At 57.3% G+C, this 16,392-nt stretch overlaps 1 protein-coding gene across 8 annotated transcripts in view; it reads right to left on the bottom strand.

Annotated features, from left to right (window-relative positions):
* Positions 1-3,970: 3,970 nt before the first annotated feature.
* The window catches only part of ATP2B3 (ATPase plasma membrane Ca2+ transporting 3), a 61,802-nt gene continuing 49,380 nt past the window's right edge, over positions 3,971-16,392 (bottom strand). For 7 of the 8 annotated variants that reach the window (XM_049704337.1, XM_004286407.2, XM_033417650.2 and 4 more), the window contains one exon: positions 3,971-6,862. In XM_049704337.1, the coding sequence (XP_049560294.1) occupies positions 6,542-6,862 (321 nt within the window). In that variant the 3' untranslated portion in view covers positions 3,971-6,541. The remainder of the gene's footprint in view (positions 6,863-16,392) is intronic. The other variant, XM_033417652.2, reaches the window with a different exon arrangement.

Here is a 16,392-nt window from a genome sequence, read left to right as displayed (position 1 = left end):
TGCCCTGGGGGGTTTGTGGGTACCATCCAGACTCGGTTTCCCCTCAAAGGCTCTCCAGGTGGAAGTGCCTGGGGTAGGCCCTCCACCACTTCCGGAAGGCAGGATGGCAAAGCGTGTGCCCGTGTCACAATGACGTCCCCTAGAAGGGCCCACGTGTCCTCCCTCCTCTGCTGGGACCCTTGCAGGGCTTGGCAATCATTCTGCTTGGCGAGTGAAGTTTCATCTTGGAAAGAGGGGTTAAGGAGTATCATCTGAGTTCAAGAAGACCAAAATGTATCTAGAAAGTTACAACTTTTTATTAAGGCCAAGACAGTGAGTCAAGATGCCGAGTCTAGGGACTCTCAGAGCCGTGCCCCGCCCCCCGACTCCCACTCAAATGGCACTGCTTCGGGAAGGACTGCTCTTGGGCGTGCCCTGGGGGAAAGAGGCCAGCCTGGGCGGCTGGTAGGACGCACGCTGGTAGGACCATCCTTCAACACATGATGGCATGGGGGCTGGGGGACCGTCCCAAGCACTTCACCACATTTGCGAGGTTGTCACCAGGGGAGCGCAGGCTCTGGCCACTGGCCACCATGCCCTCTGGCACCCACAGGTATGGGGGCTGGTTGGCACGCCCAGGGTCCACTGGGTGAGGGGCACAGGGAGGGGCCGCTCATGGGTGACAAGTCAGGCAGTAGGGCTTGCTTGAGTTTGCAAAGTGATTGTGTTATTTGTCTTTAGGGTGAAGGATATGAGTAAATGTCCCCTCTTCCACTGTGTCCTTTCCAGCTCAACGGGGCACCTTTGATGACAGAGTCTGTGCCGGAGCACAGGGCCGGGGCTCTGAGCGCAGACAGTGGAGGGGGAGGGGCCTGGCTGGCGGGCCTCTGAGGGCGGCCTCGGCTCTCTTGCCAGTCCTTTCTGCCTCGTGCTTTTTAAAAAGCACCTTGCCTCCATCACCCCCTTCCTCCCCACAGGCTGGGCCCAGCTGCCCCCCACCCCGGCCTTGCCTGCCCCATGTGACCTAGCACTGCCCTTGGTGTCCCCACCCCAGCCGAGAGCCACCGTGCTTAACAGGGCGAGCTCTGGGCTGCGGGGCTAACAGCAGCCTCTCTGGAGTTTCTGTGGCCCTAAGTTTCCTCTCGCGATTACCGGGTGTCAGGCAAGTTCCTCTCTCTCGATGGGACTCAGTTTCCCACTATGTGGATCAAGCAGATTGGGCCAAACAACTTCAGACTGTGACTGCTCGTTGCTATTTACAATCCCTCCACCCACGTGTGTGCCTGTCACACTGCCCTGGGGACTTGCTGGCTCTGTGTGCTGGCCTCTGGGCCTGTCAGCTCAGTGCTTGTCACTAAGGGGTCATCTGTGTGTCTTCCTGATGCCGCTAAGGCTGTGAGCCCCACCTTCAGTGTGTGTTGTCATTGGAACAGAGATAAGGACAGGTATTGGGGCGTATGTGACACTTTTGAGGAATACGTGACACGGCCAGCTGTGCTTTGTAAGGACAGTTCGGCCACAGAACATGAATGAAAACCTGGTGCAGGGTGGTTTCCTTTTGTTTGCTTTGGCTTCCTATTCCTGAGGCTTTTATAAAAGATATACAACCTTCCATCTCCTTTATTTTAGGTTCAAAAAGGAGAGATTGAGATAAGATTTTCTAGAACCTGAAGCTTCCAGGAGCTTTTCATTCCAGAGCACGTCTTAATTACTGTAAAGTGATAAATGTTTGATCCTTCCTCGGCCTGTCAAGCCAGAGGAAGGAGGGGGCAAAGCAGGTTCTGTGTGGGGCTCGACCCATCTCTTCTTTTCCAGCTGGGATGGGGAGTGGTGACCCCCAAAGACACGTTCACGTCCTAAGCCCCGGAACCTGTGGATGGGACCTTATTTGGAAATAGTCTTTGCGGTGTTGTCAAGGTAAGATGCGATTCTACGGGAGTAGGGTGACCCTAGTCCAATATGCCTGGTGTCTATAAGAAGAGGAGAGAGACACAGAGATAGGCCTGTGCAGAGGGAGAATACCAGGTGAAGACAGACTCACAGGGACAAGGCCCTGCAACGATGGAGGCAGAGACTAGAGCGATGTGTCTACAAGCCAAGGACTGCCGGCGATGCCAGAAGCTGGAAAAAGCTAGAATCTTCCCCTAGAGGCTGCAGAGGGTACGTGGCCCTGCCACACCTTGATTTCAGACTTCTGATCTCCAGAACCGGGAGAGAAGAAACGCCTGTGCTTTAGCGCCCCCCATCTTCCGGTTTGTGGTACTTTGTTACAGCAGCCTAGGAAACGCACACGTGGGCCTTCCCCCAACTCGTGGCACCCACCCCCGTTCCCAGGCTGCCAGCTGGTAAAGATGGCGTCCGGCTTCGTGAAGGGATGGGTGTTATAGTACCTTCCTCGCCCCAAGGCATTTGGCTAAGTACCAGTTTCTTCCCCTGGGAACCTGGGTCATATTTGATAGTGGAAGTCCACGGAAAAGAGAATTCAGACATAAATGAATGCGATCTCTCCAGAAGGTGCAGCTGTCTTGATGTGGCATTTGGCCCAACCTAGGCTTGCTTAGAGTGTGATTCGAGGTGGCTTGTGCGTCAGTGAAGCAAGAGCTCCTGTATTTGTCCGTCTGCTGTTTTCTGCCACTTGTCTCTGGCCGTCTTTGGAAGCATGGACTCCGGTGGTTGGAAGGGAACTTAGAAGCCATTTTGCTCGTTTCTTGGCGGCTTCCCTGGAAAATGCTTTCTCTGGCACTGCCAAGTCTACAAGGGTGACGTGCAGAGTCGGGGAATAGAAATATGAGGAAACAGGACGCGGGGACTTTTGGCACCATTGCCGCGGGAGTCATTTGCAAACCTTGGGCCAGAGCTGCCTTCGTGGCTCTAGTGGTGCGGCACGGCTGTCCCCAGCACGGGTGTTCAAAGACGCCTAGTGAGTGAAGGAATGAACGGGGCAGTGACGCTCGGAGCAAGTGAATGAGTGCAATAATGGGCTTTCTTTCCATGGCTTTGGTTTAAAGAGGAAATCTGTGATTGGAACCCTTGTGCACTGCTGGGGGGAATAGAAAACGCTGCTGGTGCCGTGGAAAACGGTCTGGCCGTCCCTCCAAAAATTAAACAGAAGATTACCATAGGATCCAGCAATTCCACTTCCAGGTATCTACCTAAAAGAAGTGAACGCAGGGGCTCAAATAGGTATTTGTACACCCGTATTTACAACTGCGTGATTCACACTAGCCAAATGTGGAAACCACCCAAGTGTTCATTGAAGAATGAATGGACAAACAAGATGTGGTCCATCCAATCAGTGGAATGTCAGCCTTAAAAAGGAAGGTCGCTCTGACACCTGCTACAACATGGCTGGACCTACAAGGCATCATGGTCAGGGAAATCAGCCAGACACAAAGGACGGATACTGTATGACTCCACTTGTATGAGCTGCTTAGAGCCGTCAGATTCCTAGGGACAGAAAGTAGGATGGGGGCGGGGCACGGGCTGGGGGAGGGGGAGGGGGGCTAGTGTCTAATGGGGACAGGGTTTCCCTTGGGGAAGATGAACGGTTCTAGAGATGGATGGTGGGGATGGCTGCACACCAACCTGAATGTACTTAATGCCGCCCAGCTGGGCGCTGAAAAATGGTTAACGTGGTAAACTTGATGTTATCTGTACTTTTCCACAATAAAAAACGAAGCCGTCTGCATGTGTGCCAGGGTTCTGGCATTTGGGTGGCGTTCCCTGCTCCCACCCTCCTCTGAGGATGCCACCCTGGAGATTCAGGTCAGGCCCTTCCAGGTCAAGACAGTTTGAAGCCCACCATGCGAACCTGACCCCACAGGGTGGTCGAGCCCTCTCCTCCTTCCATTAGGATTGGCAAGGTGGCCACAACCCCAGGGGAACCCCGCTGCCCCTGGGGCTCACCCCAGCTTGGTAAAGGGAGGAAGACACTTCTCTTTAGGTCTGGAGGAGAATTCACCAAATAATAAATCACACACGTTACCCAGACTGAGATTGTGGGAGCCTTTCATTTTTTTTTTCAATACACAGAAATTTTGGTCTATTCTTTAAATTAGGAAATTCAACTACAGACTTTAAATTATTATGTATCTGTGGTCTTCCTCATTAAGATATTTTTGTTCATCTTTATAACAGGCAGATAAAAATGTAAAACAGATTTAATAACTGAACACAGTTGACCAAGCCATTCCATATAAGATAATGCTTTAGAGAGAGGGGCTTCCCAACGAGATGGGGCCCCTGGCCTGAAGACACACAGAAATGAGAGCAGCGATCTGCACCCCACACCCCATGGAAAGGCAACCTAGGGACTAAACAATCGCCGTGTACAGGAGGCAACTTTGGACAGCAGCAGCAAGGCTTGTGTCTACAACAGAGGATGAAAAGAAGCCCGTGAGCATAGCATTACTCAGTGTATATTCTTCAATTTAAACATTTCCAATTTCCGTTCTTAAGAACACACAGACCCTCAACAAATTGAGTTGCCCTGTTTGTTGTTGTTTAAACAAGGACATTAGGGAACAATTTACAAATGGGTAACATTCTCAATGTGCCCTTTGGAAGAAAGGGATGGCTTTAAGTTATCGGTAGCTGGCATTTGAAGTGGGATTTGCTTTTCTAACCGAAATTCCTTTGCCCGGGGTGACATGGCATTAATGTTAACAGTGGGGACCGAGCACGCTTGGGACGCCGCCTGCCCGGAGGCACACAGACACAAGTGGAGGCAAGGCGAGCCCTGGCCAGGGGCTGTGGGATGGGCACGGGATGGGCGAACCAGCCTTGCCACTGGTCCAGCTGCTGCTCAACTGCGGAGTGAGCCCCTCCACCCCTCAGCTCCCAGCTGTCCCCCAGCGGCTCAGCCCCAGGCCCGAGCGACAGGCACCTGTACTAGCCGTGGCTGGACCCCAACCTCCTCCCTGCAGAATGTGAGACAGAAGAATTCTGAAGGTAAAAGAACCTCTGCTATTTCTGCATTTCCCACCCCGGTTGTCGCGCATTCAAGGAAAACTGAGGCTTGGCACGCCGCGTGCCCACACTGCCAGGAGAGGCTCCTGAGGGAACCGTCTGGGGAGCCCAGGCCCAGCTCTCCCCACCTGCAGACCAGGTGCTCAGCCGATGACGTGGCAGAGCTGACCTCCTCAGCCTCCGCACTCGCCATTATAGCGACAGAGACGAGGGACCATCGCTCCCAGGGGCTTGGCCTCCCCAAGGTCGCCGTAGGTGTCTGCAGCCCCAAATGCATGCCCTTGAACGAGAACACCAGGATCCGAAGAGTGCTTTGCGGGTGGTGACTGAGAACCTTTCCCAGTCGCTTTATGGGCGTCTCAGCGACAGCTTCTTGGCATTTGCCAAAGCGGAGCGGGAGTCCAGGTGGAGGCGTCCAGGGGGCTGGGGTCTGCGCTGCGGCCATGCCGGCTCCTCCTGGGTTTGGAGGGAGCGTCTGTCTCCGCTTTCTTTCTGACTCTCTGCATTCTTCCCCACCTCCACCCGTGGACCTGGCTCTCCTGGGGCCAGGATTCCGGATCATCCCAGGAGGTCAGGCACGGCAGGTGGCCTGGCTTCGTGCTCTTGAAGTTGGGGCTCTGACAAAGAAATCCTACCCACTGGCCAGATTGCAGGACTTGGAATTGGAGTTGGAACCAAAGGAAACCGAAAGCAAAACTCCCCATTCGGCCTACTGGAGGGAATCATTCTCGTCAATACTTTGGTATTTTCCTTTTAAATAAAAATTCCATCGAATGGTGTTTTTTTCTCTATAGGCAGGGGTCTCAAAGTGCAAATGTTCCAACTGTTCCAACTGTAATCGCTCCGGCCTCGTGCCTGCCTTCCCAGGAGCTGTGCTGGGAGTACGGAGGATGGAGGGGACTGGGGGGAGGGGAGCAGTGCGGGGGAGGGGCGTCCCAAGCAACCAGAAGGATATTCTTGCAGTCTAGTTCCCTGAAAAAAACCCTGCCGCGATAAATAATGAAATCTCAAAATGAAAACACCCGATAAGAGAAATGGAAATATCATGCCGTTAAGTAGTTCCTTATCCTTTAGATACGCATCTGGTCCTGTGTGCACGGACACGTCTATACGCGCACACACGTGGCTACGCACACATGCACACACAGGCTGACTGCACGCGTCCTGGGGAGGGGGTGCTGGGCCGGTGGACCATCTGGGTGGGAGCATCCTTCCTGCAGAGCGGTGCTCGCCTCTGGTACCTGTGGATCCAATTGCTCTGCAGCAGGTGCCACGAAGCTCTCAATAAACCGAAACCGGCCCTCTGCCACACTGCACAGCCCGAACAGGGAACATCTGGTGGAATTACAGTGTTCGTTTAAAAAAGCTTCCATAGAAAAAGGGGGGAACACAACTGTTCTTGGTCTCTCCTTCCTCCTCCTTCCCCTTCCTGGTCCTCCTGAGTAAGAAGCCTAGAATGCATTGGCTCCTGGCAGGTGCCTTCGAGCATCTTCAGCGGCCTGGCGGGCCCTCCTCGTGGCCGGTGCCCTCGTCCGGCCCGCCCGGGTGCGTGTGTGTGCGGGGAGTGCGCGTGCCGTGCCGAGAGCAGTTCTGCTTAGAGGGACGTCTCCACGCTGTGGAGCGGGCTCCCGGGGCGGGAAGAAAACACTGACGAGGTAGCTGACTTGGTGCCGCGCGTAGTCAGGTAGACGCCGCTGTCTATGGCATTGTTGTTCTGGTTGGGGGAGGGCGGGGGCGGGGCCCGCAGGCGCTCCTCGTTCTCGTCCACGTCCGTGTCATCGATGAGCGGGATGTTGTGGGTGTAGTCATTGATCAGAAACTCGGGCGTCGCCATGAAATTATGGATGGAGGTCTTGGATTCGGGTTTCTCCAGGCCTTCGTAGAGGGAGCTACGGAATGCTTTCACCACCCGGATCTGGAGGGGGAGGGGGAGGGCCAGTGAGCAGGAGGGAGGGGGGGGCGAGGAAGGAAGAGGGAAGGAGGCCATCAGCGGTGAGTGCAGCGCACACCCACGGCAGGGGTCACCGCATGACAAACGTCTGTCCTTTGGAACAGAACAGTCAGAGCCCTCTGCCCCGCTGCGGTCTCCCTCCCGTCACCTGATGCACATGCGGGACGAATGGCGGTGGCTTTTCTAGGCTGACCTGGGCAGATACTCTGGAACTCAAGAGCAATGGATTCACGGGACTCCTGACTGCTCCCTCCTGCCCCTTCCCCTGCACTGAGTGGGGGGGATTCCAACGTGGGAGCCCAGAAAGATGACTGGGCAAAGGGACAGTGCTGGACACTGGGCTCTCCACTTTCTCTTTCCAGAGAGTCCGAGGAACTTTCTGGCAAGAGAAAGTCCCCAGCCTGTGGGCACACTGCAGGCCTTTCACGCGTTGGTTCCCCTCCCTGGCTTCTCGGCGCCCTCTCCCCTGTCCCCCGGCTCCTGTGGCAGCAGCCCGTGCTGGCCAGGCCCAGACACATCTGCCCATCACTCTCCGTGCTGCTAAGCCCAATGGCCCTTCTGTGTCTCCATCTTATTTGATCCCCCAGGGGCCACCTGCCCCTCTTTCTGGGAACTTCTCCTGGCTCCCCTGACACTGCCCCTGTCTGGCCCTCCTCCTACCTCACCGGTTTCTCTGTCTTCACCTCCTCCACTGCTTGTGACTCTGTCCCAGAGTGCCCAGAGCCCCGGCCTGTCCCTGTCCCCCTCCTCCCTGTGCACACCCCCAGGCTCACCTCCTCACCCTGGCCACAGCTCTGGGCTCATCTGGCTATAACCATGGACTGCGGCCCAGGCCCCTCATCAGAGCTCCAGGCCTAAGAGCCTACCAGTCCCCCATCTGGAGGCATCCAAGATGGAAAATGGCCCCATTTTTAATTTACACCGACCAAGCCTGTCCTGCTCGGATGCCCTGATTCACCAGGTGGATGTGTTTGATCTGGTCATCATTTCCCTTCTCAGACCGTTCCGTCCTGCATCTCCTGCCATCAGAGGCCCTTTGTAGTCTGCCGATACCCGCCTCTCCAGCCTTTCTCACCCTCCTCATTTTCACTCTCCAAACCACACGACTTCTTTCAGACCCTGGAATTTGGTTGGGGGCCATATGCTTCCCCCACTCACATTTGCTACACCTTGTTCCCTGGCTGCCCCACTGGCATCTGCAGACCTCAGATCAGCACAAGTGCCCCCTGGGGAAAAGCTTCCCACAATGCCCTGCTCCCCAGCTACCGAGGCCCCAGCTGAGCTCAGGCACCCCTGACCTCCGCACCTCCCACAGGACCCTGCTCTCAGAACTAGCCCCTCGGCCTCCGCTGGCTGCCCTGCCTTCACCTCCACATGTGCTCAAGTCTCCTCGGTTTGCTGCCTCTCTCTGCTCCTTCCTTGGGCCCCCAGCCTGGGCTCCCTCATGTTTCTAGGAGGCAGAATCGGTGGGAAGCCTTCAGCTGGGCTTCGCACTAGCCAGCTGGTCCTGGGCTGAGATGGGGAGGCCAGAGCCTCCCTATGTGAGTGGGTGGACACAAAGTGAGCTCTGAAGCCATTTCCAGGTCCAAGGTCCTAGGGTTGGGTTTTCTTGGTTTAGACAAGGTGTCGGAAAGCTGTGGCCCAAGAGCTAACTCTGGCCCTCAACCTGGTTTTGTAGATAAAGTCTTATTGGTACACGGCCATGCCGTGTCCTCTGAAGGACATGTCCAATGTTCATTGCTGCCCCCTGGTTTAGACCATGAATCCCTTTCAACCCTCCAGTGTCTGGATCCCGGGGTCAGCCAAGCTCAGTGCTCCTAGGTCAGTTTAACCCAGGAGAACCTCACAATCAAGTGCAAAAACAAAAACTGAGCCCAAGGGCTCCATAACATTGGACTTTTCTGATTCCATATCTTAAATCCTGCATTCCCCAGACGGGCTTCCGAGCTCGGGGTGACACAGAAGTTGACAATCATTTGCCATTTGTAATGGAAAGAAACAATTCACTTATTGTGGCCACGGCAGATGTGGCCTCATGACTTGGGCCTTTTCTGGGGCCAGGATTGTGGGAGAGCCCATGGGACACTGGCTGTGGCTGTGTGGTGGTGGAGGACCTGCTCCGGCAGCCAGCCACCCCCTCAAGCCACAGAAATGGGAGCAAGCGGCGTGCTGCCACCCTTGGCCCTGGAGGCCTTTGTGGGAAGTTTGCCAGCAGTGTCCCGGTGCCCCTGGCTACATCCTTTCCCCTCACCTGGACCTGGGTCATGTGATCAGGCCAGGCCCCTGCTCAAACTCATCCCAGCTCCCCCAGAGGGTGGCCGGCTCTTCCCTCCCCAGCTTCTGTTGCTCTGGCCTGGAAGGCTCCTTCAGGGCCCTCCTCCCGGGTGTAATCAGAGACTCACTTTGATGCCCCTCACTAGCCTCGTTTGCTGCCTGTCGCCAGAGCCCGGCGCAGAGCGGCCGCTCAGTCACCAGCAGAAGGTGCCAGGCTGCCCACTCCAACGTGCGCCGTCGGCTTGAGTCATCCTGAGTGTCTTACAGCTGACGGTGAGTCAGCTTCCCTCCAGCTTCCATTTCCCTGCATGCAAATCTTGGGCTCTTAACACATGGCCTGGGATTGGTCTTATGATGGGGAGTTTTCAGGCCACTCCACGCTGAAGGGCACAGTCAACCCCCGGGACACGGGTTTGGTGGGAACTGGGAAACGTTTCTAAGAGAGGGCCGCCCTGGAGGCCTGAGCTCGCACCTGGGAGTCTGAGGACATCCCCACCGTGGAGTTTAGCGCGTCCCTGCGAAAGCCTGGTCACAGCTGGGTGGGTCCAGCGCTCTTCCCCAGTGCGTGACCCTTACTGCCTCCTGAAGCTCCTCTCCTGGCCTGGGACTGTCGCAGGGGCCAGGGCAGGGTCCTCAGGCCACCTGTCCATCTCTAGGATGCCCAAAGGGATGTCATTGCCCTCAAGGCTGTGAGTGCTGCCCACAGCGCACAGCCCACCTCGACGCCACCAATGCCCCCTGCACCGCCTCTGCCTGCATCTGCTGCTCCTGTACCTCCCGTCGATGGCTAATGGGCCTCTCGAACTGGAGGAGGTCCAGGAGGACCGTCAGCCTTGCCCCCCGCCGACCCTGCCCCTCGCCTAGTCCTTGCAGCCTGGTGCAGGGCTCTGGCTGAAACTTGCAGGCACAGACCCAGTGCCGCACATCAGCGTGTCTTGGGGCCCCTCTTTCCCGAAACTCTCCAGGGCGGAGCCGTCCCCGCCTCAAGCGCTGCGGCTGTGTCTCCCTGCAGCCCCCGAGCGCAGAGACGCCCCCCGCCTGGTCCCTGGATCTTTCCCAGGCTCCAGCCTGCGTGGCTGCCGCCCCTGGGGTCTCTGGTCCTCCTCTCTGACCGCTGAGTCAGGCCCTGCCCTCGCTGTGTGGCAGGCAGCGACTCCAAACACCCCAGCAGCTGCTGAAGCTGCGCTGGGTCCCGACTGGTGGCGCTCACACTGGTCTGCGCAGTGCGGGACGCCCCCAGGTCCAGGTTACTGTGAGAGAATTTAAAGGTAAAGAAAGACGTGAAAGACGGCCAGTAAAGAGGGCTTCTAGATCACAGCCAGCCAGGAGCAGGTCCGGCTGGGGCTGGGGGCTGCCCCACGGCTTCCCTCCCCTTTCCGAGTGAGGCCTGCTGCGCCCCACCGCCTGGCCTCTGACACCGCGGCCCGCTTCCTCCTTCGCTGTCAGCTCCGTCCCCCTCGTCTAGGTTACTCTTTGCCCCTCTCTTGGGGCCGCAGCCCCTCCAGCTGTTGGTACGCAGGGGCCCAGCTTCGTTTGGCCCTGTTCTCTTCTGCCCCCACTCCCCAGGGACCTCTCCGTTGGGCGCCCCGTGCCCCCCACACCGCACCCCTGCTTCCAGGTCCCCCTGCTGCTGCCCATCTCCTATCGTGGCCAAGGGCCCCAGGGTCGTCTGGGCCTTTTCTCCGTCCACATCCACGCATTCCCTGGGTGCTTCTAGCCATCTGCCTGCTAAGGAGCTCCCACCTCAATGTCCAGACTCGGGGCTCTGCCTGCTTCTTCAACTTTACCTCCCACCCCCCCACGTCTCCTCCCTTGTCTCCCTGTTGCCACCCTTGACGTCCACAGTCTCTTCTCAGCATGGCAGCCTGAGCAATCTTTTCCAGCGGAAGTCAGAGCGTGTCGCACCTTCCACTGGTCCAAACACTTCAGTGGCTGTGTCTCCCTCAAAGGAAAAGTCCTGCCAGGGCCTGCCTCGGGCCATTCTCTTCCTCTTTCGCCTTTACCCTCTCCAGCCTCCCGGCTCTTCCTCAAGCACGACACTCCTACCTCAGGACCTTTGCACTGGCTGTTCCCTCTGTCAGGAAGGCTCTTCCCCAGTGAGCCTCATGGCTCCCCCTCAGCTCTTTCCGTTTACAGCCGCAATCCACTCATCTCCCTCAGCACTCCGGCACCTCTTCTGCCTCCTTTTCTCCCCAGCATGGTTCACCTTCAAACACCCCACACATCCCATTATTCTCTCCTCTGTCTCCTGTCACTGGAACATAAGGCCCCTGACGTCCCCAGCACCCAGCACAGCACCCGCATGCAGCAGGGGCTCAGTGGGTAGGTGCTGGGAGTAGGGGGCCCACGCAGCCTGGCACGTGTCTCCCACCATAGCTCCCCCGACCAGCGCTCTCCGCCCACGGTGCTCGGAACAGCAAGCTTGGGTGTCCCCCAGGGCCATCACCCCTGCCCTGTCCCCCGCCTACACTCTTCTTCCACCAGATCATCCCATGTCGGCCTTGCCTCCTTATTTGGAACTCAGCTCACAAATCATCCTCTGAGAGGCTGTCCCGGACAACCTTTATCCAAAATAGTGCCACTAATGTTTCTCTCGTTCTGCTTCCTTTCCCTCTGAGGCTGGTGACCACCTGCACTCAGCGCAAACTTCCTTCTCTGTTGTTTGCTGCCCGGCCCTCGCCCCTGCACGTGAGCCCTGGCCTGTCTTCCCCTCACCGTGAGCTCCATTAGCGGGCATGGGGCACGTGATACTCCAGACCCGCAGGACTACCCCGGCCACAAGGAGGAAGGATGCTTGTGTCCGACTCTGCCACGGGACCATGCTACTGATGAAGAGTTGCAAGCAGAAGGGGGGAAGGTCGCGGCTGAAAGTGGATGTACCCCGCTTTTGTTTTGAACTTTAATCGCTTGCGTTTGCAATGTAGGTGGTGGTGGAGGCGGAGAAGGGACGTGGAAGCAGGGAGGAAAGCGAAGGATGAAGGATCTCCCACCCCATTAAAGGAAAAGAAAAGGAGAGAAAAATAAAAGCAAAGGCTCCCGAACAACAATGACAATGGCCACAACAGAAACTGGGTCTGACACCTTTGGACTGTGGGAGGAGCAGGCCCTGGGGGGGGTCGTCACCCTCTGCACCCTCCCTTCTCTCTCACTGTGAAGCTCACAGAGCTCAAAATTCTTCCATCCAACTCCTGCCCTGTCCTTCCGTACCAACCACTATCCAGAACCTTCTGTGGGAGGAAGGAACCTGGCAGCTTCCCTGGCAATGGGGCTTTGGATTTAGAGCAAATTCTGAACACAGCAGCCCGGGAGAGCCATGGCGCCTCCATGAACTTTAGGCTGCCAAGTCCCAAACCCTCCCTGTAGGCATGAGGGTGAATCGTGACTTGAGACCAACACAAAGAGGTGTGCAGTGATGGACCTACAATCAAGGGGGTAGCAAGGGGGAAGGCTCCCTTTCCTCACCACGGAATTAGAAGACGTGAAAATTCAGACTCCAGAGTCGGCTCTTTCACTGAGGGATTGAATCCCAAACCAAAGACACAGCTTTGTGTGTGCCGGCCAGCCGAAAATGCTGGTGGCTTGTGAGTTGTGAAGATTACCTCCCATTCTGTGGGCGTGCACGTGTGCCCAGGACCGGGACAGGCCAGACTCAGTGGCCGGTGTCAACAAGATGTTGCACTGAACTGACCCAGGCACGGAGAGTCCTGCGTTTTCCAGGGGCTCGGCCTTGCCTCTCATCCTGGCTGTCTCCAGCTGCAGGGCCTCAGATAAGTCTCCTGGGCTTCCTGGGCCCTGGCTCCCAGCCCCAGGAGTCGGCCCGGAAGTGTCTGCAGGGGTGGGGGGCTCTGGAGCAGGGCTTTCAGGGTCTGCCTTAGGCTGCAAGCTGGCATGTGCTTTAGGAATTGCCTGGAAGGTTCTTCCATGTGGTAGGGTCCCTGGCTGCAGGAGGCTCGGGTAGGGCTGACACTGTTCCTAGTGCGGAGACAGTGTGCACACTGTCAAAGAGCTGACCAAAAATGCCAATACACTATTCCCAGAAACCCCCGTGGGCAGACTCGGCTCGAAATCAATGGATTTCCTGAGAAGGTAGCAAATTCCAGCAAACAAGACAGCTTTCACTCTGCAGGGCTCCTTCCTCAGTGGGGCTCTAGGAGTGTGTGAGGGGCGTGTCTCCCCAGGCTCCAGAAGGGCGTGTCCACAGAAGCCCCGGGGGCTCGCCGGGCTGGGCTTTGCCAAGTCCGCAAAAGCCAATTAAAATAAAGCAACTGTCATGATATGTTTTCGGTTGATCAGAACTGAAGGGCCCTGAGGGGTCCTTCTGGGCACATCTGAGCAAACTCGCCACCTGCCCCTGGGACAGTAAGCATTTGAGCACAGGGGCCCACTGTTGCTGCAGGAGGGCCAGGCTGCTGGGGAACAGGCTGCGGATATGTGGCTGGGGGGGCGCTCGCACCTGGGGGCAGCCATCTGGCAGCCCGGGCTTGCCGCTCATTAGCAAACCTGAGGGAATAGACACCTCCTGTCTGCCTACACCTTGGGGATCCTAAGAGCCAGCTGGGGAATGAGGCCGAGCTTCCTGAAGAATTACTGTGTGAGAGTGTGATTGGGGCAGGAATGAGGGTGACTGACACACTAACGGGATAGGATTTCACACCCCCTTCGTTTCCAGAAGACTGATGGTGGTTAGTAAAGAATGCTTTCTCCTAAGCCACTCCGGCGGGTGGCCGCAAGGCCAGGCATGGCTGGGGTCCCGTGCAATGGCTGTGGTGGGGCGGCCACGAAGGCAGGCAGGAGAGACGGCTGAGTGGGCAGCGGGGAGGCAGCCAAGGCCATTCTGGAGCCGGGGGCGGGGTGTCGGAGGTCAAAAGGAAGTGTGCGTGGCTGTGAATGTGGGCGCGCTGAGCCCCGAGGACCATCGCACCTCTAGCCTCCCCCCATCACTCCTCTGAGGGGCTGTCCTCCCCCTCGGACTCTGGCCACTTCTTGCGTCGATGTTGCGTGCCGGGGCCTGCACTGGGTGAGCAATGTCACCTGTCACTCTGGCCTTCGGGCTCCTTGTCCACACCCGCAACCAGGCCTTCCACCTACACAGCCTGAGGCTCTCACCGGAAGCGATGTTGGGCCGAGACTGGCCGCGGCGCTCGGGAGGAGGCGCGGCCTGGCTGGGTGGTAGGCAAGGAGGACAGAAGCCTTCCTGAAAGAGCTGGGTTTTCCTGAGGAAACCTTGTGCCCCGTGACCACTGCACCCTGCCTTTCTTCTGGTAAGTTCCGAGAGAGAGACTGAAGGCCTAGGGCTGTCCTCCACTCTGCCAGGCCTTCCCCTGATTCGTACGATGTGGGTGCCAGACTTGGTGATTTCTCGGGGTCTTTGAAGCTTGGACTGGGAAGCGGTGATGGTGCAGGGAGTGGTCTTGGTCGGCAGCTTCTGGAAGCAGGAACGTCCCCTGGTGCCACCTGGCCCTCCATCCAGCATCTTGTGAGTCAGGACATCGGGACCCTCCTCAGGCAGAAGGCGCTCATCTCCCAGTGGTACGTGGTGTGGATGGACAGTGACCCTTCTTCTGGCCAGGAGCTACCTAGGTCCCCCGGGAGCGGCTCCTACCCCACGCTGCTGGGCTCCCGGCACTGGGAAGGGGGACAGGACAGGTGGCCGCAGAAAGAAGGAAGGTACTAGAAGCCGAGGAAGAGAGAGGAGAAGGAGGCTGCCCCCAGGGAGGTGGCCTGAGGCCCCCAGACAGTGCGGCCTCAGCAGGAGTGTGGGGAAGGCCTAGGGGTGAGCAGAGGAGGGACGGGATGCCTTCCCCCAAGTCAACACACAGGCGGATGGACAGACAGACAGAGAGGAGGCACAGAGAGAGATGGCAAAGGAACACGTGAAGGAAGTGGCAGGGGAGGGCAGCTGCGGCCCAGCAGGCCCTGGCCGAGCCTCCTGCCGGCTTCCCCAGGTGGAGTGGTGCCAAGTGCCCTGTGGGACAAGCTTTCCAGCTCGCCTGTGACGGCCATCAGCCAGCGTCTGCGGCCCCGGGTGGGTGGCTCAGTGAACGTTCAAGGGAGCTGGACATGTGTGTGGCCTGTGGGATGGGAGCACGCTCGTGTGTGTGTGTGTGTGTGTTTACGTGTGCGCTGTTTCCAAAGGGGACAAGGTGGCCCCAGTGGGGACCAGTACATCCCTTCCATAAAGGGCAGAGTGGTCTGAAAGGACAGCTTAAGCAAGAGGAGGGACGCCCTCCACTGGGGACCTCTTACCAGTTCCTAAAAAAAAAAGAAGAAGAAAAGAAAAAACAAAAAACAAAACTGTGCACAGTTAACAACTTGTGTCCATGGGGAAGTGATGTGTTCACAGAGGTGAGAGCTGCCGGGTCCCACTGGAAGGAAAGGAAACAGGTAGCAGTGAACCATCCTGGCAGGGGCTCTGGGCTCATACTTGAAGGTGTACTGTTTGGCTTTTGAAATCTCGAGTTTGCTGTGAGAAGCAGGTGGCTCTGGGGGGCAGTGGGGGGCAGTGGGGGGCCCACACTGTTCCTTGTGTTGTCTCTGACTGGGCGGACCGTGGGGTGCTGGGCTCCATGGCCTAGTGGCTTGCCCCTGGGTTCCTTTTAAAATGTGACAGACATGGCGGGAACTTTTCAGAGGGACGTATAAAAAGGAAGCAATTTCTCCCAGCTTCTCGAAGGAAGGAGGAGAGAGAGTCTGGACCAGATCAGGTTAAGACCTTCCAGTCCTGAGGCCTGCTTGGAAAGAGGGAAGATGCTTTGGGAACAAAAGGAAACGTGGCCGAGGGCGGGCTCGAGGCATGAGGAGGGCGCCTGGGGTCCCCTTTAACGCCCGGGGCTCAGGTGTACTGCCTTTGGAAACCACTCCAAGGAGAGCTCTGGAAGCTGCTGCTTTAGTCCCAAGAGGGCGGGCTGGGTTCTTCCGCTGTGAATGGCGCTGCAAAGGCGCTCGCCTCTCCTTCCAGTCCTGGGGGCGGCCCTGAGCCCGCGCGCCTCCCTCGAGCTGCCCCGCGGAACACTGACCAAGGCCCCAACCTGACTGACACCAGACACCACCAGAAGCGGCCAAGTTCATGAAGAACCATCAGCAAAGGCAGACAAGTTCAAGAAAAGAAAACCAGCGACAGAAGGAGCGCTAAACAAAACCCCAAAAACCAAAGGAAAGAACAAAAGGTCCAGCAGTGCCATGGATTCAGTACATTTCATAAGAGGATATGGCTTTAGAGA

This window comes from Orcinus orca, chromosome X (genome assembly GCF_937001465.1).
Source record: "Orcinus orca chromosome X, mOrcOrc1.1, whole genome shotgun sequence".
NCBI classification, from domain to species: Eukaryota; Metazoa; Chordata; class Mammalia; order Artiodactyla; family Delphinidae; genus Orcinus; species Orcinus orca.
This window is presented reverse-complemented; position numbering and strand designations above follow the sequence as displayed.